Source organism: Fulmarus glacialis, unplaced genomic scaffold (assembly GCF_000690835.1).
Source record: "Fulmarus glacialis isolate BGI_N327 unplaced genomic scaffold, ASM69083v1 scaffold39123, whole genome shotgun sequence".
In the NCBI taxonomy this organism is placed as follows: domain Eukaryota; kingdom Metazoa; phylum Chordata; class Aves; order Procellariiformes; family Procellariidae; genus Fulmarus; species Fulmarus glacialis.
In genome coordinates this window covers 55,940-79,502 of record NW_009203033.1, presented here as the reverse complement: position 1 = coordinate 79,502, position 23,563 = coordinate 55,940, and the positions used below count along the sequence as shown (strand labels likewise).

The 23,563-nt window shown below is 37.4% G+C and overlaps 1 protein-coding gene across 1 annotated transcript in view; it reads right to left on the bottom strand.

The window, feature by feature from the left end:
- Positions 1–2,585: 2,585 nt before the first annotated feature.
- The window catches only part of LOC104074410 (DENN domain-containing protein 1B-like), a gene marked incomplete at its 3' end in the record, with an annotated part of 76,777 nt that continues 55,799 nt past the window's right edge, over positions 2,586–23,563 (bottom strand). Inside the window, exons 4-7 of the mRNA XM_009574503.1 lie at positions 22,890–22,939; positions 13,081–13,200; positions 4,553–4,622; positions 2,586–2,666 (exon numbers count right to left, since the gene is read on the bottom strand). Coding sequence (XP_009572798.1) covers positions 2,586–2,666; positions 4,553–4,622; positions 13,081–13,200; positions 22,890–22,939 — 321 coding nt within the window. The remainder of the gene's footprint in view (positions 2,667–4,552; positions 4,623–13,080; positions 13,201–22,889; positions 22,940–23,563) is intronic.

Here is a 23,563-nt window from a genome sequence, read left to right as displayed (position 1 = left end):
GGGGGGACGAGAGAGGGGGGACGAGAGAGAAAGAAAAAAAGAAAAAGAAAAATCACTTTTGTTAGTCTTCTATGGGTAAAAAAAAAAGTGACCCAAATTACATTTAAGCTCAGGTTTCACAGAACGAATGACCACCCCTCATAAATTTCAGCTGCAGAATATTTGTTACTGGGACTGATAGGTGAGAGTAGAACTTGGTCCCTAACTGGACCAAGGCATTTTGGTGTCCTCCTGACCAACGATTACTGGGAAACACCATGTATCCAGATATTGGGCATAAATTTTGCATGATTATATATGTGCAATCCCAAGTACCATTGTGGTCTGCCGTCTAAACCCCGCTTCAACATCTATGAGCCTTACCTTGCAGCATACCTGAGTAAATGGGGGGAAGGATCTTTTTAATTCTGCATCATGAAATTCGAACTAGACTCATCCTGGCACCATGAAAAGTCACCTCATGATGTCATTTCTACAACTATTTTTCAGACTGTAACTTCTTTTTAAGTCTATTACTACTGACGGTTCCAGTCTAGCTTATTTACAACATACGAGGAGCAAGAAAGGAACGTCAATATAAAAGACTAGGCACACAAAGTTAAAGTTGAAAGTGGCCATAAACATTTCCCTGCTCCCTGCAGCACTGAGCATTACCAAAACAGAGATGCTTGTAGATCCAACAAGCATTCTGATCCAGGTTAACCTATTCTTTCCTGCTCTGCTCTGTCTGAACCCACAATATTTGCTCGATTGTACCTGCAGCCAAGCATTTGGCAGGAGGCCTGCATTTAGATAATCATTGTTCAGCTAAAAAGATTACAAAACTCTTTGATGTAACAAGCTACTGGAAACAAAGGACAACTGAGGGAAAAAAGATTTCAAAAGACATAATATTGAAATAAAACCAACAAGCATCAACTTTATTGCAAGCAATTTGTCATCCCAGTGTTGCCAGCTGTATACACCACAACATCCATTTCCAGGTTCATCACAACATCCATTTTGAGGTAGGCAAGTTCTATGCAAGATGAACTGCAACACTGATAGCAACAGACAGTAACACTTTGCAAAAAATGCAAGGAAAAATATTTTTAAAACTTCTCTATGTCCCTCTGAAACACAGTAGGATTTTTAAAGAACTTTATAAAGCGGTTTAGGCTTGCCAAATTAGAGTTGGTTATAATACTGCAATTAATGATAGCAAAATATTATTTGATATATAGAAGTATTCTTGGCAAAGGTACTATGAACTGAAAAATAACTTGAAAATGTTACACTGACAATAGAAAGAAAAAACAGCAACAGAAACAACTCTGCAGCCTCAAAAAGCAGCACCAAGACTGGAAGGACTTCCAAACACAGTGGATTAGCACTGTTCAAGGGGGAAAAATATTAGGCCTCTACAGTCTAGTGAAAAAAGCATAACAAGGAATCTGAAATATGACAAATTAAAATAAAATGAAGGTAGCATTATGTTAAGCAGCAAGAGTGAGTAACTATTGGAAGGGAAGTGGCAGACTCTCCATTTCCGTATGCCTTCATAATAGGGCCAGATGCTTTTCTAGAGTCTGTGCTTACTTTACTCAAAGTATTAGGCTCAGTTCTAAAATAAATGAGTTAAAAGTAACAGGAAATGACACAAATAAGGTCAAGATAAATAATGATCTTTCAGTGTGTGCGTAAGGGAAGCCTTTACAAAATCCCTTCTTTCTGTGCCCTGCAACTGTGATGGTTCAATCAAGAAACAGTTATTTGCACACAGTTACTTATGCGTGCAGTAACTGTACAGATGCTGTGAACATGAACAATGTCTCGGAGAGAGCAGAGGCTCTGTATTGGCTTTACATTTCACACAGGCTCTACAAACGTATTTAAACATGCGTCCATATGCTATTTCTGTTAAAAACTTCAGGAACTGTAGCAGTGACAGGCTCACTTTTTGATGTTTCTGCAGCAACCCCACTTTGCCATACTATCAGTGTCCAGTCCCACATCACGAAAAGTCAAGAGCACAAAAGCAAGGTAGGCATGGACACGTTCTTTCACCTAGATGTGCTGAAAATTTCATGTAACGCAGTACACTTCTCCTACCATCTTTCCTACAGCATTTTTGCATGATCAAGCAAAACTAGGAAGAAGGGGAAGGAAGATGAGAAAGAAGCCAGCTGACACAGATTTTTGTCCAATCCTGCAAGCCTACCTACTCAGACATAAGAGGCAATAAAACAGAGTTAGCGTCTCGCGATTCACAGCAGGAAAAACCAAAATTATCTACATGAGACAGCTGGAAACACAAAAAAAGTAGTTCTAGCACTGCCAGATCCCACTGTAGTTTACTTTCTCACCCATAGAGCCAAATTCAAATTGCTGCTTCTTTATGACTATGACTCTAAGAGAACAACACGAGACAGAGACAAACTCTATTCTGCACAGAGAGAGAGAAAAAAAAAAAGGGTTGTCCAAGCCAGTCAATGATGGGAAGCAACGTAAGTTTACTGTTTACAAAGGGGTGGGTTTTTTGTTTCAACCTTACCTACTATTTTATAGTCAGTAATAGGAGTAGGAGTTAAACAGAGAATACTTACCACACTTAAACTGACTAAAGCATTCGCCTTTGGCACAGGATGGTTATATAATGATTTTAACAAATCATTCGAGTCGTTTTCCTATAGGGAATATGTTTAAAATGTAGTTAATTATTGTATAAAAACTGACTAATTACCATTTATTACACATCAAACTATATATTGACAAAGATATATATGTATTTAATGAGAAAGACAATCACAAATTGCAGTGAAGTATTTAAATATTAAGTATAAAATTCAGGCCAACTTTGTATCTCAGAAAACAACTGTACCTGCAAGTTAAGTCCATCTCTTACGCATTTCCCCCATATACTCCTTAAATGAATCACGTTATTTGCAACTGAAAATAGTATTAACACATCTAGCTGGCCTGTGCATCTTGGATATCATCCTCCTAAAACTGCTAACCATTATATTTGTCTATTCAAATTTTTATTAAATATGCAGCTACATAGCTATATTGTATACTTTAAAAATTATTCATCAGAGCACATAAAACAGCTAATAAGGTTTACTAAAAAGTACATGCAGCTACTGTGTTTAACTAGGATCCCCCACCTTGATCTCCAAAAGAGACATTTACTTGGGAAAGAGGTGCGGCTGGAGTTTTTGTTTGGTTTAGGGTTTTCATTCAGTTTAGGGATTTTGTTCATGGAGATTAAATTCTTTTTGTTGTCAGAGTAAAACCAAAAATATCAGTGATAAGCCAGGGCCAGCTTTTAAACATATTGTTGAGTTTGCAGGAAGCTTCCGCCTCTCCCTGCAAGAAGGATGATGTCACTGGATCTCATACGAGTAACCAAGACTTTGGCTCCAGCTCTTGGTCAGACAAACAGTGCCTGGGCCAGGCGGGAGCAATGTCCTCTAACAGCCTCCTCAGCTCCAGGTATGGCACTAGGCAATACAACAAAATACTTCCATACACTGCTAAAACTTTCTGACCCACCAAAATAGTTTTCTCAGCATATAGGACAATAAACTTGGAACCCAGCAAGTTAAATTGGTTGCAGTAATAGCTGCAATGCCAGAACCAGTGATCAAGAAACAAAGGAGAAGACAATCCATACCCCTTCTGTCAAATAGAACCTTAATAACAATTTTTACTATTTCAGTGAAATCGGGGTCAAAATCAAAGTCTCATTATACCATTTATAAGACTTAAATGTATTCCACACTTTATTTAAACACAGCTAACACCTATTTAGCATCATTCTCTATAGTCCGTTTACTATACTGCACAATAATTGCTTATTCTATAGTTCATATATTCTTGAAATGTCAGCTTTTCCAGTCTAAAGCATATGGCTGACTACTGATGCTTTTTTTTTTTTTAATTACGATCTAGTATACTAATATAGTTAAAGTAGAAAGGTATAGCTTTAATGTTCTCAGGAAAGACAGATGCCAGTATTTCCTTTCCTGAGTAATCATGGAATATGTCTAATTGCTCATGAATATGCAAACTTAACTATCATGATTCTTCACCAAAAGCTGCAAGTAATTTTGTCTTGCTAGTTGAGATGACAGAATTATGAGGGGTAGTTTTTAGTTAATATGAAGGGTGAAACAGTACATCATATTTTATGCAGTTCTGAAAAAAAGTGTTTGTAACTGATAATCAGATAGTTCCAGAGATCTACAGTTTACAATCAATACATCATACAGATTTCCAGTGATGAGACACTTTGCTCACACTTCACCCAGGACTTGTTTATGCTAAGACTGACACTTTATAAAGGTATATTCTCAGCAGCTTTTTAAGATTAATGTGGTATTCAAGTGATAGTGGCAGCTGTATGTTCAGATTCTTTGAATTTCAATATGATGAATGTAAAAATTTGCTTCTAAATTCTACTAAAAATTTAAACTTTTAAACAGTATAGAATCACTTTACAGCACTTCAAATGGTGACTATTATTTCAAGGAAAATATTTTACACAAAAAAATAGAATATCTAAAATTACCTGTTCTTTAGCCAAATAATCTGCCAGGGTATTTAGGAGCTTGTAGTACACTTCAAACCATGGTAGGTAACTAAAACAGTAGGGGAAAAAGCATTTTAATAGAATATAAATGTATTTTTGCTTATAAAATAGTACTATGATTAATCTGACTTGCACATTTTTATAATATTTCTACATATGAATAAAATGTATATAAAACTTTTCCCCTCAAATTTAACAGTACATCACTGATAGATAGTAGCAAAGCTACGTTTCTTTACGCTGGACACTTGCTTGAAGTTCCACTGAGCGTTTCATTCCATAATACTTTCACTTCTCGTTATTTTAAAGGCACAAAAATAATTTTAAGCATTGCCAAATCACATTCCCATTATCTTTAATTGTTACGGCTTTCTGTAGTTATGTTATTTGCAATTTTTAAATTCTACATCCTGCTGTAGCTGGTGGACTGCCAGAACTGCTGCTTCCCTGGAGAACGAAAAACAATTTTACCTGGGCAGACCAAGTACGCCATATTTGACAAGTGATACAATGCTGTGCAATAGTATAAATGTCACATTATATGTAAGAATATTGGTCCCTATAAAGTCATTTCTACAGATGGAATTAACATCTAAAAATAAGAGGGCATTCACCAACAGTGTAAACACAGAGCACATTAATACATGAATACTTAATAGACTTTTAACACAAGTCTGCAGCCCATATGCATGCAATACTCTCAGCGAGTTAAACAGAATCCAAGATAAATAAGACATAACTGAAGAGCATGAGAAAAGAAACTCAAACACAGTGGCATCAGTTCCATTTTTTTGTCATCTATTTTTACAGAACAGTTACCTTTAACAGTGACATCATCAGTGACCACATGCTACAGAACTTTCCATAATCACTATTTAAGCCTACGCTACAGATATAAGAAGTTTGGTAAACTAAATAGTACGAGTATAAATTACTCCTTATTTACAAATTACACACTTTTTCATGTCTGTTAGAATTTTATCACATAGAACATTACTAAAATGGTAATAGTATGGTTAATACTAGTTGTATGAGATTAGAAGGGGGCTGGGAAAGAAATAAAGCCTGAAATGTTTTTACTACATTTCATACCCATATGTAACAATACTACACACTTTGTTATTCAGTGCAGTGTAAATCCACAGACATACTTCCAATGCATTTCTTAAAAGCTTTAGTGTGTGCTGTAGAGAGACCTTAAAATTTCAAATTTATGTATTTCAGGAAACATGCTAACTGCAACTGAAAAAGCCCAGTATGCAGAACCTAAATGTTTTCCCTGATAGAAAAAGGAAACCTGTTAGAGGAAACCTTGGCTGGTAGAGAAGCCAAGTCTACTTTTGTGCAGTGAGTCCAGTGAAGGGTTATGTTTTCTTCGTAACACCTCCATTCTCAGTACGCAGCTGACAAGGCTTTAGAAACAGATCCCAATTCTTAGGGCAAAGAAAGAGAACAGCAGAAATCTGAACATAGTTATAGTTACGCATTTTCTAGCAATCTTACTTTGCTATCCTTATAAAGGCTTAACTGCTGGTTCTTAAAAAAAAAACAGAAAAAAACATCATGAATTTACTCTTGCCAAGCCAAAGAGACGCAGAAGCAACGACTTCTTTTAGAGCCACTGTATTAATGTCTTTATCACACTTTACCATACACTGTACTGGCTATTAATCAAAACCACATCAACCTCTTAATGCTCACAGACATTTTTAATGCTTGGTATTGTTGACAGTAGTTAAGGTGTGACATTATTGCATTTGCTTTTCAATATATTCTTAAATAATCATAAAATTTACTTCATTGCACCTGTGCAAAGCCACGCACTGCTTACAGGCATGAATGCTGCACTCCTTGTAAAACACCCATCGTAACAGCACCTAAAACATCTGATCTTTGAGTTTTCTTCCACCTAGGCCTCCTGTTCTATTATCTTCTGAAATCACGTTAACCTGGTTTTACATGTTGCTGAAACGCAGCATAGATAGGCAAACAAAATTGTTCACGATAGCGTTCACAGTACCTGCACATTTAAGAGCTATTGAACAGTTTTACCAGCCTAGAATCACAGCAGGGACTGGAACACTGTTCTAGCGTTTTGTCCAAGTCAAGGTACAAGGTAGGTATAAACCACAAAGTGTTTTTATAACACTGGACACACAAATGGGTTAGATTATCTAAGAGCTTTCCAGTTTTTTGCTATCACCTCTGCATTAGTAGTGTACATCACTGCAGCATATTTTGCTATAGAATACTCTAAAATCTTATCTGACCATTCATTTTTCATAATGAACATTTATGAACAGCAGTCTATAAAAATAAATGCTCCTACTTCACTAAAATATTAACCATATTTCTTTCTTGTATCTATGATCTCAACTCCCCTCTTACTGTGAAAAGAAAAATTAAATGCAATTTTTAAGTCTATGCATAAAAAGGTCAAATTCATTATTTGAAATTAATGAACCCTAGCAGAAAGCCAAGGGAGATTTTTCTTTCATATGGCAACGCATGCTGACCAGAGTACTCGTACAAGAATTTCTTCCCTTAGCAACATCAGGTTGATGATACACTTCCGTGTCTTCATGTAACAAAACCGCAAAGAAAAACATGGTAAAAAGAGACTACTTGAACATACTTTAAAAATGCCAGTTTCCTTTCTGATCTGAAAGACTGGAAAAAGAATTGCTTTAAGTCTTATAACCACAGACACAAGGTTAATATAATTTCAACATGCCTCTTAAATCTGAAAAATCAACGAAATCAAAACAACTACTCCATTACATTATATGGCATGAAACCAAAGGCCACCAAGACCTGTCCTTTGTTTCTTTTCCACATAATCTTCAGTTCTTCAAAAGCACAGTTTAATTGAAAAGTTTTTGTTGATATTTTTAATTATACTGTTCTTACTGCAACAAAATATTACAAAGATCTATTGGAAAGCAAAAAAGTTCCCTTTATATTTTTCTTTTATGATTTGTTAATTGCTATCAATTCAGTATAATAAAGAACTGTTACATTTGTTGTTTTCATAAACAATAAAGAGTGCTTTTGTGTGTGTGCATATACAATGCATCTCTGCATTCAAAAGTAAACATAAACACAGGTTGTGTTTGTTCATAATAAAGACAGCTATCAGGTGGTATTTTAGATTCTCAAGAGCAAGTATAAGCTCTTTTTATTTTGGAACATCCTCAAGGCTGTCAAGCAACATTTTTGTCCTCTTATATCACAGCCTGATTTTGCAAGCATATGTGTTAATAATCCTATTAATTTATTTGGACTACTTTAGTAAATAGATTTATTCATAGATGAACATCCCCATGATATAGACTTTACACCTTTATCCAGTACATTGTATTGGATAAAGCACTGTATATAGCACTTGTGTGTGTGACAGCTAAAAACCAGAAGCATTACAGGTAAAAGAACCTTCTTAGCTTGTCCTGTTAGCAAACCTTGCAAAATTATTTAATCTTTGTTTAGCACAGAAGAACCAGTCTATGTACAGACAAGTCACCCAGCACACAAATGTCCATCAAGAGCTGTTAGGCTGGGTAATAATTTTTTTCAAGTCAGTACAGAAATGCACTGTCTGCAAAAAAATAGTTCTGAAATGGCTGAATTTAACAAAGGAGACCTGTAATATGTCACTCCTAACACAAAACTGTCACGCGAATATGTACCTTAACAACAGATAAAATCAAAATTAAAGTCCATTACCAGAAAGACCTTACCATCATACTTGTATTCATAAAATTATTTATGAGCAGTGCATTTCATAATTAATTAGCTGTCTTACAAAAACAGCAAAAGGTTATCAATGAAGCCACTTCATAGTAGATAAAACAGAGGAAAAATTCAATTTTAATGTATTTACAAGCCTAAACTTCAAATAAAAATAATACAGGTTCTTAAACTATGAAACCATTATTGGTTTCTTGTTTATTTTTCTTCAATTGTACACATTGTCTTTGCATTCCTCATGTTACAATCAATAACTGTTTGAGAAACAAACATACAAGACAAACATACAACAACCTCCAACAACATACAACAATTTCTCTAAAGTTGCCACAAAACATTTCTCCCATAATAAAGAAAAACATCAAAACATACGCAATATTGTTTTAATAGATATATATTCCCTGGCTGAGAATACAGTGGTCTTCATTTAAAAGTACAGCCACTGCCTGTCACAAAAGCAAGAGCCCAAGATATTTCACGGTTAATTAAAAATGTACTTAGCATTTTCTTTTAATCCAAATGAGCCACAAGGCAGGAGCTCAGACTTTTATTCAAAGTCGCGCATAACCCTTGTTGCCGTAAGTAGACTTCCACCTCACTGGTGCTTCTACTATAGCTCTGATAAAACTTTTACATTCATGAGTCAAAGGTTAAATAAAGGAGAGGAAATGTTTTCTGTCAAATAGTCAGGTAACCAGTAACAGTCCTGAACCATCAGCAGTAATCTAACTTCTAGTAATCAAATAAAACTAAGGAAACTGCCTTTCCGTAGCTAAATGTCTAATGTCTAGGGGCTACTTTTCTGTCTGGAAAATTGACACAAAATGTGTAAAATTGAAACATTCTGCTTCTAAGGGATTTGCCTAAAGGAAGAGCGAGAAAGCTTCAAGCGTGGTCTGAACTGAAGAACTACAAAGGCTTACCACATAAACCTGTCTTCCTTTTTAGACCATTTGGAAACGTAGGTGACAATTTTACAGTCATAAAATTAATGAAATCTAAGACTGAGCGTTTTAATGATGCGTTTTGCGTTCCTCTGGATACATAAGGGCAACCTCAGAGTCCATCAACAGTTTCAAGATTTTTAACAAAACAAATTTCAGTCAAGTTATTTGCACTTTGTACTAGAACCATTCACGTAATTCAAAAACAATTTCATGTAAACCCAGAAAGTATTATTCCTACTGCAAACAGCAGTGATATTTAGAAACAATACCCAGAAGAATTAAGTCTCCTTCTATTATTCAAAAGTGAACATTGAAGTTTCTACTGTGCCACTTCAAATCTCAACTGGCAAAATTATTATCTAAATTAAAATATAAAAAGTAAAAATAGAAGAAAAGATCCAGTATAGTATATGAGAACAACAAGGTATATTACAATACTCCTATTGCGGTACCCCTCGTTCTTACAGGGCCGCATGAGCTCAACAATTTGTGGAGGAGGAGGTGACACAGCAGGATTCACACCGAGCACTTCACAAAGCAGCTGTGCAGTTTAAAGGGGAAAAAACCAAACCCCAAAACAAAACAAACAACAAAAAAACCACACACACAAAAAAACCGAAACCACACAACTTCCAAAGGAATCACACAAAACTTCTGGAGAATAATCCAAGATTCATTTTCTCATCTTACTACGTTTTTGCACTTACTTGCACTTTGAATTTGGCAACTGCAGTCAAGCTCTGCATGATCATTTTAGACAATACTGTATCACAATTAAGTTCTTCAAACAAAAATGCCTGAGATAGCTACCTGGGGAGATTTTTATATATTACTATATAAACATACAGAGAACTTGAACAGAACATTCTGATTTGGGAGAAAATTCTGTTTACACAATTCATATACCTGTGTATATAAAACATTAAAAAAACCATAAAACTTATAGAAGAACTTTATACGTACAAGTATATTTTCTGTTTCAAACTATCCAGTTTAAAGCAGGACCATGTGGCTGCAAATTCAGAGATGATTTCCTTTGATTAGTGTTTCAGATGAAGAATAAGTCCCATAAACTACAAGACTTTAATCTTCGAAGCAGCTTTAGGTTGTTGGTGTAAAACCTGAGGACAAGCAGCCTTTGCTTCAGTTTTCAGCTAAGAATCCCGTTCAGCAGTTCAAACCCTATCTCTTTAGCCACCCTGGCATAGGTTAACACATGGCCTGGTACCATCCACAGAAGACATTCACAAGCGAAAAGTTGTGTCCTGTTCCCCACTCATTAGTCTACACAAATTTCTACAGTATTTCCTTCTCATCACTTTGACTGGCTTGTTCCCGCTCTTCTTTTCAGAGATTCTTACTTAGATTTTAGTTATTTATGACCATTTAATTTAGGGTTTTTTTCTGTATTTGACTATCTCTAGTTGTCTTTGTTAAAGCCCCAGTCAGCAATCTTCATATATTTCTCTTGTTTGAGGCGATACACATGCATGTGCATATGTAGATGTGTAGTTAGACATGGTGTGTATGTACACCTGCATTTGTGTGTTTATATAAAAGTCTATGATTATTGTGTACATATCTGAGACAGACAAGTAGTTCGAATTCCTCATACATCAGAGTCACTATGTGTATATACACACAGTGAATATAAATTTATGCTATTTTGATATATGGAAGAGAGAGAGTGTGAACATGCATATTCTTTATATATAAAGACAGCATTCATTTCTTAAGATTTCTTTGATTTTGGTTAATTTAAGATCAACAAGCATGTACAAGGGAAAGCCAGATAAAATGCCAAAAGAAATCTGCTCGCAAGTCTTCTTTCACTTGGTCATTTCTAATGAATCTTGGATTCAGAGCAAAAACTAGACTGGATACTAAAACACATTGGATGGAAATACTGATGCATTCTTTCTGTCTGAGCTAAACACAAACACACACACAAATTGGAGAGAAATGGACTACCAAGCTAGAATTACAACGCTATGAAGCTAGTGCTGTTACGCATTCAGCTATGTATTGTAAATTTGAAATTGTCACAATAAAAGCAATAAAGGCAATGCTTTTATGATGGTTCGGTGAAAAATTATATCTTGCCACTTTTCATTTCCCTAGTTATTTTTACCAAGTAACAGACCATTGACTAATCTTTAGCTGATCTATGTCTGTGGGGAAACGTTTAAAAGAAATATCCAGGTTTACACCAGCTACAAATTTGCATCCTTTGCTTTGCAGCACTACATACAGTATTTAAATGTGCATACTTGATGTGGGTAACTGATTAAACATTTGTTATTACAGCATTAGAAGCCAGCCAGCCAGCCAATGTTAGCAGTACAAGTACAAAATTTTGTTTCTAGCTTGACAAGGGAAGAAAAGGTTAACTCAGAGAAAAGAGCTAAAAGCATACACATATATTCTCTCTCTGGGCCTTAAGAAGATACATCGACAAAAGGTATCACAGAGAAAAGGTATCACAAAATCCTAAGAATTAAATCTTTCTGAAGTATTATTAAAGAAGTATTGTCAGGATCGCAGAAAGTCAATTAATATCCAGAATAAAATCTTTTCCTTTTGCTATTTTCATTATATTGCAGTAAATATTATTTTTTGCAGTATTTATAGCGAATACTTATTTTTAAATTACTTGCCCAAAAATGTCCAGTATACTGGCTCTCAACATTATTTTAGAATCTGTTTAAAAGCTCACGAAAGCCTTGATGTGATATTTCCAATAATTTTAAGCATTACTTTACAAGTTTCTATATTGTCTGGTCTTTTTTTCCCCGCCGCTTGTTCTTTTACTGATATTCTTTTACAAGTCAATGTTGGGTTTGTCTCCCTAACTCATGTGGTCTATCCTAATGACACCTTCCATGACTGCCCGACTTCCATATTGTCCAAATACCCGATATTCTACTTTTCTCCATAAGCCTCCTAGCTTACTCTCCAAAATTCTCCAAGTTGCCCCTTTGCAGCCAATGGGTTTGGCTCTTTGGCTCCTCTTTCACCTTGTGTTTGGGGATTCTCACGTTGAAGGCAATTATACTTCAATCTTGTTCTTCTCATGCGGTGCTGAACTGGATGTTCCCTTCTCCTCTACGGATGTAGATGTTGCCTTTTCCTCTACGGCTGCTAGGCTCTTAACTGAAGTGGCAAATTTGCCTTTTAATTAAAGCACTCTGCCTTTTAGAAGGGGTTTAGGACAGCTAAACAATTGGTTTTTTCATTACCAAAACAATTATCTTACGGAAGAAGAAAGAAAAAGCAGAAGGAAAAACAAAGTATTTCACTGGGGTCAATTTCTCCATCATCAATATCTCTTCTGCAACACATCGGCATGCTCTTTAGTGAGAATTATCTGGCTCTGGCATTTCTTATATTATATATAGTCTAGCCAAAGAACACAGAAGACACCCCCAAAAATCATATTTCCAAGGAGAGGAATACAGAATAGTGCACTTTATTGTTAAATTGCCTGGACACTTGTCAAAGATCTCATTAGAAAGTAAAAATATCCACATAATATTCAAAGCCTCTAATGCTGCAGTGTATTGTTCTCTGCTTTTAAGCAGAGATTTCATGTTATTTAAATAGAATTATTTAGCCTCACACATGGCGCTTGGGACCACTTTTCATGTGAAATCAATAGTAACACCGTTGTAGAGAAATAATACCCTGATAGAGAAGTATAACACATTATGAGAGGATTTGCAAAAGATAATTTTTTTCTTATATTTCTTATTTTCTTATTTCTTATTTTTCTTATATTCACTCCTTGACTCAATTTTTCTTATATCGACTTACCTTAGAATACAGAGGCAGACCTTGCCTCCTGACGTCAAACGGCAAAATCCAAACCTTTGCTTACTTTCAATGTCAGTGAGCACGAAGGTAAAATGCTGTCCTACTTGGTTTTGGGACACCCTGAAAAATTAGATACAGAGCATAAAAACACGAAATCACATAAAAGATGAGCATTTAAATCATTGGTCTCATGCGTTTTCATGCTGAAGCCTCACTATCCTTCTCTCCCTTCCCACCCTCCAGGCTGCCTCCTGCAGCCCACTCCCTCCCCTCGGCACAGAAGAGCCCGGGTCCTTCCTTCAGCCGTGCCTCCGGCTGCTGCCCCAGCCCCACGCTCCGGCTGACGTGCTCCACGGGATCTGGCCCCCAGGCTGAAGGGATGGGGCATTTCATAAGGTCTTTTCCTAAGTAAGGTCTAAGCAGAGCCAGTACAAGCCTGCCACAGCTTGCTGGCTTTGAGGACACCTCAACAGTGGAAAATGGTAACCAAAACAAAGGTTTAAAATTCTACAAGTAATATATTAAATGTCATCATACAGGCCTGGCTTAAGACAGCCATTAGAAAACTAGCTTTCCCCCCCGCACTCCCCCCCGCCCCCCCACCTTCAGAATAGCTTCCTTGGTTAAACCCGTAGCCTTCCCACACACATCTTCCTCCCTTTCTTGCACTACAGATTGTCCACAAACAACATTTTCCCGTGCAAACTTGCTCGGTTCTGGAAATGCAAAAGCCAGAAAATAATCAAGAACAAACAGCATGAGAGCTAAAATAATAAGCAATAATATCTTCAAGACTGTATCAAAACATGTACCCACTTGAGACATAATACGTTTACACAAAATTTCCCTGCCTGATGTCCCAACTCCTCTCATCCCCAAACTCCGCTCAGCCAGCGTTCCCTCAGCAGTGCAGGGTAATCCATCTTGTTCTCAGCTTCTACCTCCCCTTCAGCGTCACCTCTGACTCCTTGTACTCATCTCCAGGTCCCAGTCCCAACCACCATTCCTGAGCCCCCACTTTCTGCTTGACAGTATGAACCTTTTCCCAATTTCTTTTTAAGAAGAAATGGCATCTTTGCTGCCATGACGTGTCTCTTATCTCCTTTACACTCTCGAGCCAGGCGCCCTTCTCTCTTATGCAATTTGTCAGCTTCAGACAGAGGATCACTGACAGCACGGGATGGACCCGCTTTTCAATGTGGCCAAACTTCAGTCATCTTCATAGAGATTTATATTCATAGATATTCAATGTAAGCATTTTAGAACACCAATAAACCGTATCTGAAGTTCACTCACAGAAATAGATACTGCACTTTTCCAAAATTTCCCAGAGAGAAACAGCTTTAGGTAGACTTGGCATTTTCAACCAGGAGAGGTAACGCGTGGCATAGGCTGAATCACAGAATGGTTTGGGTTGGAAGGGACTTTTAAAGATTTAATTAAAACCAAATGAAAACAAAGTTATGATGGGGAGTGCATGGAGATTTGAGAATGTAAAATGTAGCAGTTCTGCCTGTAACTCTGTTGTCCTCTGTTCTTTTCCCATTCTTACATGATCTTCTACAGCAGAATACCTAAGCACCTGCTAGTAAGTGCTATGATTAACATGTGTTATGTGTGGTCCATTCTTAGATGCCAAGCCGAAAACGAATTCCTGCAGAAGCTGAGAACCATCACAGACCTCACAGTCTTCCAGTCTAAGGGCATAAAATATTTTTTTAGTTTATCCCCTGTAATATGTGTTGGGTTTTTTGTTGTGGGTTTTTTTTAAATCTCCACCAAAATAAAATATAAAAGTTTTCCCCTAGGAAAGAAGAAAGTAGAAGATGATAAAAGGGCGAGAGAAGTTACATGGGACACACGCACATTATACTGCTTAACACGTGCATGACAAAAGCTGGAAGACTAGCGATACCACTACCCAGAGTCTCCCACCCGTTTCAATTTGGTCTAGTCCCTCCTGAACACCCAGTGACTAGGCTGAAACAAAAGCCTGTGCTGAGCGTATACGACATAACAACATATCTCTAGTCCAATATAATCACTGGAAACCCATGATAATTAATGGACTTTTTTTAGTCAGGTAATTAAACTCAAATCATTAAGACAAGCATTTTCCTCACTTGTCTTCAATAGACTAGAACAACCTACTGTGCTTTTAAACACAATAAACCTCAGCAGCTTTCACTCAGTCCTTCATTTTTCAGGTTCTGCGTAGCTAGCGTGCTGGCTGTGTGTTATGCCTGATACAATAGAGAGCCATCAATAACAACGCGTTACTACTCCCCTGCCAATGATGCAATTTTCTATTTCACATCTTTGCATTTCCCTCTTTATTCCTGAGAGTAGATCGCCACCAAAACCTTGAGTGTGGTTTCAGTATCCCTGCGCACACTGTGGCCGGGGGCTTACCCGGCAATTCGGCAGCAGTCCTAGGTCAGTCGGCAGCGCTGGTGCCGCACCACGCACAGCCACCTCGGCTGCCTCCCGCGCCCACCCCCTCCGCTCCGCTGTGTCCCACCATCAGGCTCGGAGCTTTCTGCAGCCACGACTGGCTTCTTCTTACACCGCAGAACACCTGGCATGGTTAGGCTGGGGTCTCCATGCACCATCTTAACCCAGAGAGATCATTAATAATTCACAAGAAGCAATTGTTAATAGATGCCCGTCTATGCAGGCGTTGCTTTTAATGTACTACGTACACGTCAGGCAAATGACTACTCCGTTACTGCTTGAAAACAACTCCTTAGCCCAAAAAACTCACATCAGTAGGGATCTCTTGCTTTCAGTTATTTGCCTCCTCCCTTCCCAAAACCTGAAGATGACATGGGAAAATAACCGGTATTGCAATTAAAGCATACGCAAAAATGTCACTATGCAAGACCGCTTCAAAAATGAGATTTAAATTCTGATATTCTCCTTAAAAATAGCCCAGACAAGTTATGACAGTTCAGTGGCAATTCCAATGCCATCTCACCACCTCCAACTCAACGTCTTCCCTTTGCTTCTTTAAGAGAGATAACCCCATGTTTCAACAGTCAGTGTAAAAGCGGCCCAGCTTGAAAACTGCTTCCCACAGAGTTTAGGAGATGTAAGCAGCATGTTACAGATTTTCAAACTGAGAAAAACTCCAAGGCTAAAACTGAATCTCCACAAAGGACCCAAAAGTTTGCATTTGGTCCCATTTCCTTCAAAGGAAAAGCTAACAGAAGCCAGTGACCATTCATCTGGACCACTGATGGGATCCAGACTCTTCTGATCAGAGTTTAAAATACTGAATTAATTCTGGGTTTCTAATTTGAAAACTCCACTCCACTCCCCGCCCCCGCTCCACTGGGGGCAGCAAGGATGCCTGGTTTTTTACTCCTCTTCAGCAGAATTAAAACTGACTATATGTAAGCCTTACAGAAACAAACAAATGATGATTGGGGATTTCTGTGTATCAATAGATAATCACAATGTATAAACCAGACACATAAAACATTCAAAAGTGCTAGCACTACAGTTTTAACATATATATTGCATGTACCATCCTGTGGACAAATGTTGGCTATGTGAGTTGGGGCTTATGCCTCTCTCTTTCACTGCGGCACACCCAGGTTGTTCAGAAGTCAAGTCTGAGGCAGGTGGCAGCTCCTAGCACTGCTACTGAACCAAGGATGCCTCAAGTTTTCCTTAACGTGAAAAATCAACACAGGTAAAACGCAATTATTACGTACTTACACAAAATGTTATCTAGACTTTCTACCGGAGCGCAGCATCAACTGGCCAAGCTTCAAAAACTTTCTGCAAAACGCTGGTCTGGTCAGCTATTTGAAGAGAGCGTGATCTACTTGTGCGGGGAGAGCAGGCACAAATCGTTCCCAACCATCGCTGATCTTCTCCTCACTCATTCCTCTGCCTGGCTTTTGATTTACTTTCAACTCCTGCCCTGCATGCTTACATTCAATCTTAGTTTAACAATAATAAATCACTAATAGCAAAGAATGTGTGTAAATACTTATTAATCCTGCAGACTACAATGGGCTCTTTCAATGTTATTACAGTTCACTATAGGAATAAAAGCAGTTTTTAAAATTTTCTAAGTACATATCTACACAATGCAGAAAAGGTACCCATGGAGTAGGTAAAGAGCAATTTTAAAGATTTTTGTTTACACTACAGCTATTGCTCAGGCCTCATTTTAAGGCGGACTTGAGAGAGCTGATTAAGACAGGAATTAAATTTCTTCTTCGAACAAAAAACAGCATGTCTAATCATTAAATTTATCCCTTGTTCTCAATAAGAACTGCTCTTCCTCCAAATTAATCTGTTTAGGACACAGATGATGTTTGAAATTATTTTTTCTTCAAATTTCAAGAATTTTTAAAGGGTTTTGAATTTCAGAGAGTTCATTTTTTCAGTGAGTTTCATAGAATGAAAGACTTTATGCATGGGAATACAGATTTTGATGACTTATTTTAAAAAAAAACAAAGTTACTGGTATCGTTAACTATAAGGTGTCACATACACGTACTTGACCAATGTAACTAAAGCATACAGTTCTGATTAAAGCTTTGGCGGCTGCTACCTAGACCTGAAAATTTCAAACGTACTTCATCTCCTAATCTGAAGCTGAAAAGCAAACCCCACCAGTCATTCACCCTAATGCTCCTCAGATCAGAGAACAGATTAGAAACCGTTTCAACCAGGAATTTGAAAAACAGATGATAAGGTAGTGGTACAAGCTGACAGAGAGACCGGGTAACCCTAGGTTGGGCTGTCTCCTTCAACTAATTGTTATGCCCAAATCTAAGCTTCAGGGACTATTTTCTCCACTTCGAGCCCACTCCATGATCCATGACTCCACAGCTCAGGCTCCGTGTGTGGAGGGCTCCTCTGCTCCAGCTGAGCTATCTGACCTGAGCTCTGCTTCCCAGAAACCCCAACCCCTTACATATCAGGACGAAAAAGAACAGGAAGAAAACCACAGAAGATATGAAAACGTACAAAGCTACCACCAAATAAGGAAATTCCCACAAATGAAAAGCATAGTTAGCTTATAATTGGTGTTGTGTTTTCAAAACAATAGAAGCATTAAAAGAAACGACAACTAGTTAGTAAAGATTCACGCTGGGTGTGTTTAAGTCGCAACACAAGCCTGCTCTGTCCAGGGGCCCTGGCCACCGTACCTCGCCCAGGGTCTGTCGGAGCACACCGCGGCTCCCGCGGTGTGCCCAGCTTTCCTCTCAGACGGGTCCACTTCTGCACACACGTGGAAACCAAATAATCCATATTCGAAACCAATAGTTGCACCCTTCCACGCTGCATAGTTCATGCTGCAACCTGTCCTTACAAAGACTTCTCTCTTACACATACATTTGATATTACATATGCACATACCATAATACAGTGAAATAAAGGATGGAAAGAACTCAATTGTATAAAATTACTGCTGCATTTTTGAGTTCACACCCCATCTTGCAAACTGACTGGAATGACTGAAGTGTACAGGAAATGCTATAGTTTATTTATCTTCACCTGTAGAGCTTGAAATCCGTTCTCAATAATTTACTTTTCATTATCAACTATTTACTTTGAAGGCAAAAATTTTTGTGTAAGATAGAATTGCCTTTCACAAGATCTGCAAATTCAATGATCTCTCCAGCCATTTTTTTGCACTTGTCTTGATCATAGCTGTGTTTCTGCACACAGACTTTTATCAGAAATACCAACAGAAACGGAATTAGCCAGGAACAGGAGAGTGAAAGTGATGTCACTCCTGCCAGCATTACTCATTGACCCTAATAGATTATGAGTTAAATAATGTGCACAGTAATTCCCACACTTGAGCAATAGTCTACTGCTAACGAGAAATCTTCCACAGCATCAGCAGTAGACCCACTTCTTACACTTCAAAATACAACGCTTCCCTGTGATCGGGTGAGCGCAGTAGGGAAAATTAATGAGGTACGTATCATTGTCTGCATGCTGATCCTACAGGCGGCTTCCAAAGTGTCCTAGCTAAAAAGCCACACGTGTTACACATTTAGCAGAAGAAATGCACCCTGAAAGGGAAAAGACAGAGGAATGGAAGGAGAAAGGGGAAGTATTTATGGCGGAGACAAATGAGAGAGATTCAAAGCACAGATAAAATTGAGGGGTCAAGCAGCAATGTCGCGCAACTTAAGGCTAAATTTGAAATGGGGCCAAAAGGAACAAGAGGAGAAGTTGTGTGCTCACTAGTCATCATCCAGATAAATAACTGATGGATGTAGAGATTGAGGTGTGGGCTCTCTGCGAAGTTATACCTGAGTTTTGGGTTGAGAGTGAAAATACGGAAGACCGCCGGAGAAAGAAAAGTGAAGAAAACCATGCAGACTTTGCACAAAGGATTCGAGGAACAAAAGAAAGAACAAGGTGCTTTTTCTGATGTATCAGTATTAGTTTAGCAAACGTTAAAAGGAAATTAAAATCTCTACATTCTCAAATGTTAAATCCTCTTATTCCATATGAAAAGAAACAAAGAAAGGAATTCTGCAGCAGAGAAAAGGGAACTATTCATAAATATCTACAGGCAAACTGTTAGAATGTTATACAATTGTGCCATTTATTAAACCTAAAATCATTTACTCACAAAAAAAAGACAGGTTCTTGGAATAAATGCTCGAGAACTTCTATGATGCAATTCATTTCTTAACCCCTTCAAAATAACATGTAAGCCATAACCAGCAGTAACGAAACTATGTGCTTGCTTTCAATAAAAAATTATATATAAAACTTAAAGTTTAAGTCATGGTCAAAACATTACACGATTGTGCCTTTTTTGGCTTGACTTTCAGTTTAAATTTAATGGGAGTTACCTACAGATTTTTAATCACCATTCCAAGTATCTATTTTTGATAATTAGAATGAGTAGTGTACAGCTATTTATAACGTCTACATAAAAGATAAAGTAAGTCTGTCTGGTGAGACGATGTAAGAGGCACCAAAGAGTAAGAACCAAAGCCGGATCTCTGTCTACGATCACTGTAGCATAGTGAATAAAACAAAATCAAATACAAGTTCTCATTTCATTCACTTTTCAATTCATTCACTAATCAATACAGATGAGGTGGAGGAAAACAGGTGACGATGATCTTACCACTGTGCTTTAACATTGCTTTAACTTTCCTATTTCCATAATTTGAAGAATATAGATTTCCTACTTTAATGAGTTTTATTTAGCTAGTTAACAGAAAAGACACTCCATTCCCTCCAACTCTGCTGTACACTAGGAACCAGAAGCAATCTATGGAACAGAGCCACATTTTTTTATTCTAGGTATCTTGATCAGCATCAGTGGAAGCTACCACTTTTGCACTGGTAATTTCTAGCTCTTACTAGGATCAGATATTGCTTGAAGTGGTTTACATATGTATAGTACACATAACGCAGGTTGAGAAACTATGCTCTCTAAAGCACAGTATGCTCAGTCAGTGAAATAGATGCTTTCTGTTTCACTTCAATCAAAGCTTTCTGTACAGAAATTGTCACTGAAACTGCCTGTAAAATACTTGGGGTATTAGGTGTATGGTCTATCATGATCCCCTATACAAGAAAAAAAAAATTATCTATTTGTATACATCTTTTTTTTTTAATATATATATATACACACACACACACACAGACACACACACACACACATTCACCAGACAAGTGAAAAGCACATTTGTGGCTAGACAAAAACTAAAATGCTTGTCACATCTTAAATGTCCATTGGAAAAAAGCCATATAAAAAGGAGCTACAGCAGTGTTTTTCTCAATACTTTTCTTTATCAGTCTAAATTTCAAAACAAAAAATAAAACAGAGAAAGCAGAAGACAAGTGAACAGTTTTCTTTTTAAAAAAGCGGTAATACACGTCTACACTATAGAAAATGCCTGAATTGAGTAATAACTGGTACATACACCGCACAGCCAGTAAGTTGTTCACACAAATAGCTTGCCAGTAACCAGTCGCCTGCTTTCTTGAATGAGCTTCCAGTATTTTTGTCCTTTTCCCCACAATAGCTCTGCTCCTCCTCCTTGTCCATGCTCTTTTATACTCTCATGATGTCTCATTGCCTTTCATTCTCCCGCAAATCCCCTAAAACTCAGCTTCCAGCTACACAAGAAGCTGTGAGTGCGGTGGCTGATTTTAAAGATACCACAGTATTGCCCGAGCAGTCAGCAGGCCAGACAGAACACGTCGGTTTTGTTCCCCTCATCAGTCTATCGCAGCTTCCAAGAACCTCTCCTTCCTCTGTCCAACTGCCAATTTTTACGAAATTTGTAGAAATTTTGCACCTTTGAGAGCACTGGTTTACAGTCTAGTATGAGGCCAAGAGTCAAAAAGCACGTCTGGGAGGGGGGCACAGGAGGGTATTATCAGGCAAACAACACACATCCCATAACTTCTTCTTTTCTTTTTCTCCTTGTTTTATTCCTTCTGATACTCAGCTAAAATACATACCTAGCTATGCTATAAATTAATGTATTCCCACAGTTTATTGATTAAGATTATCCATCTCATACAAGCAACTAAGTTTCTTCTGAATGGTTCAACAGAAATAGTTAATGCAAGACAAACTATTTGAAAATAATTATTTGCTGCCTCTGATTATCTTCTTGCCACTGGATGGCAGCAACAGAACCTCACCTTTTTCTGTTATTTTATTTCCATTATTCATCTTCATTACCAATTTTAAACAGAATTCTGTACATATCTTAAGCACATTAAAGACTTCAATGCTTTAAAGCCAACACTGACAACTGTATAGTTAAGTCATTAAAACAGCTTAAAGGACAGTGAGCTTAACCAGTTCAAAACCCAAACAACTTAATTAAATTCAACTATAAAAGACTAAATGAACCTAGTTTATTTCAGGGAAGTTGTGTTTATGAAGATCTTTATTTTGCCAGTATGTTTTTCTGCAAAGCCTCTCTTCTTTCCTCTATACACACCACCATCCTTTACTCCACAGATAGTAGCTTCTTGCGTCTGATAGATGCTTCTCATCTTTGAATCTCCATCTACAACTGATGCCAATGTTGTTCTGAAACCAGCTCAGCCTGCACACTACCTGGGTGTATCTTTCATTATTTATGCAAATCAAGCTTCTAATTCAATCTTTGCTGATTTGGACAATATGAGTTTTCCAAACTGAGTGAGTACAATTGATTAAATTAATTACCATTAATCATTTTGACAAGCCTAAATAAATATTTTAATTAATAAAAATGTTTTATATGAACAATTTAAATGACTGGCGGCATTACATGGAAGCCACGCTATAACAGATACCAGAAAGGTAAGGGATAATTAATTATAAATAATTGTCCCGACTCTTCTCTGAGAAAAATCAATTGCATATTCAGTTACTTCCCTGCAATTAAAGTCTCAATTTCTTTGAACTCAAACAACATGGTTTCAGTACTGCTTGGCGAGTTTTTATATCCTGGTGCACCGTAACACTTTTTATGATGCTTGCCGTTTGAAGAAAACTATGTTATATCCTTAAATTAACACAGATGGCGTTTACAATTATAATGGACAAAACTGGGAGCCAGAACATAGCTCTATCTTGAAAGAGATATGCCTAAAATTCTGTAAAGGTTGCATTTTGCTGTGATAATTTCCTACTAGTGATTTCATACTTACTTGAACACAAAGGATGTGTTCTTCTCATCTGCAGGTGCGAGCTTAGGGAGTACAGTATGTTTTCCTTTTCTTTAAATCTTTCCTTGCAATTACACTAAATATCATTTTCTATGAAGTATGTTTAAATAAACGGTAACTGTAACACATACCTTTCAATGTCAAAAGGAAAGCAGAACTTTGGAACGCTGTTCAGCACTTCCTGTAAATACAAGTAAAAGAAATGAAGTTAGGATTTTGAAAAGGCTTCTATCTCTATTTGCTAGCAACCGCCCTACAGCTTGCTTTTTAAAAAACATCGAAAAATACTCATAACAAATAAAAATTCAAGGAATATATGATTGCAAAAAATACAGCACACGTTCCTGGACTGAAATAATTGATTATTAAAAAGGAATTAAGTTTGTGCTTTGGCAGATTGCAAAGACAATGCCATAGAAGCCCCAGGAGGGAAAGGCCTGGCCTGAAGGGTATTAACACCCTTCACATCCCCGCTGGGATTCCCTTCAACAAGGCCATATGGATTTTACAAGAAGCACCACACCATATGGGTAAGCCACGTCTGCTGCTACTTGTACCACAGACTAGCCACAGGGACTTCTGACAGATCCTGGCTCAAAAATACAAATGTTGTTTCAATTAAAATGCAGGCAGAGAAAAGGGAATGAAGTTGGCAGCAGAATGAATTACAGAGAGGTATAACAACTCTATACATGTTCCATAGTCAAATGCTGAAAATGATGGAAATCGTCTGCTGGTCCAAAGGAGAAATTTATATGATTAACCCTTTGGGTTTCACAAGCAAGCCTCACTATTAATAAGGGGC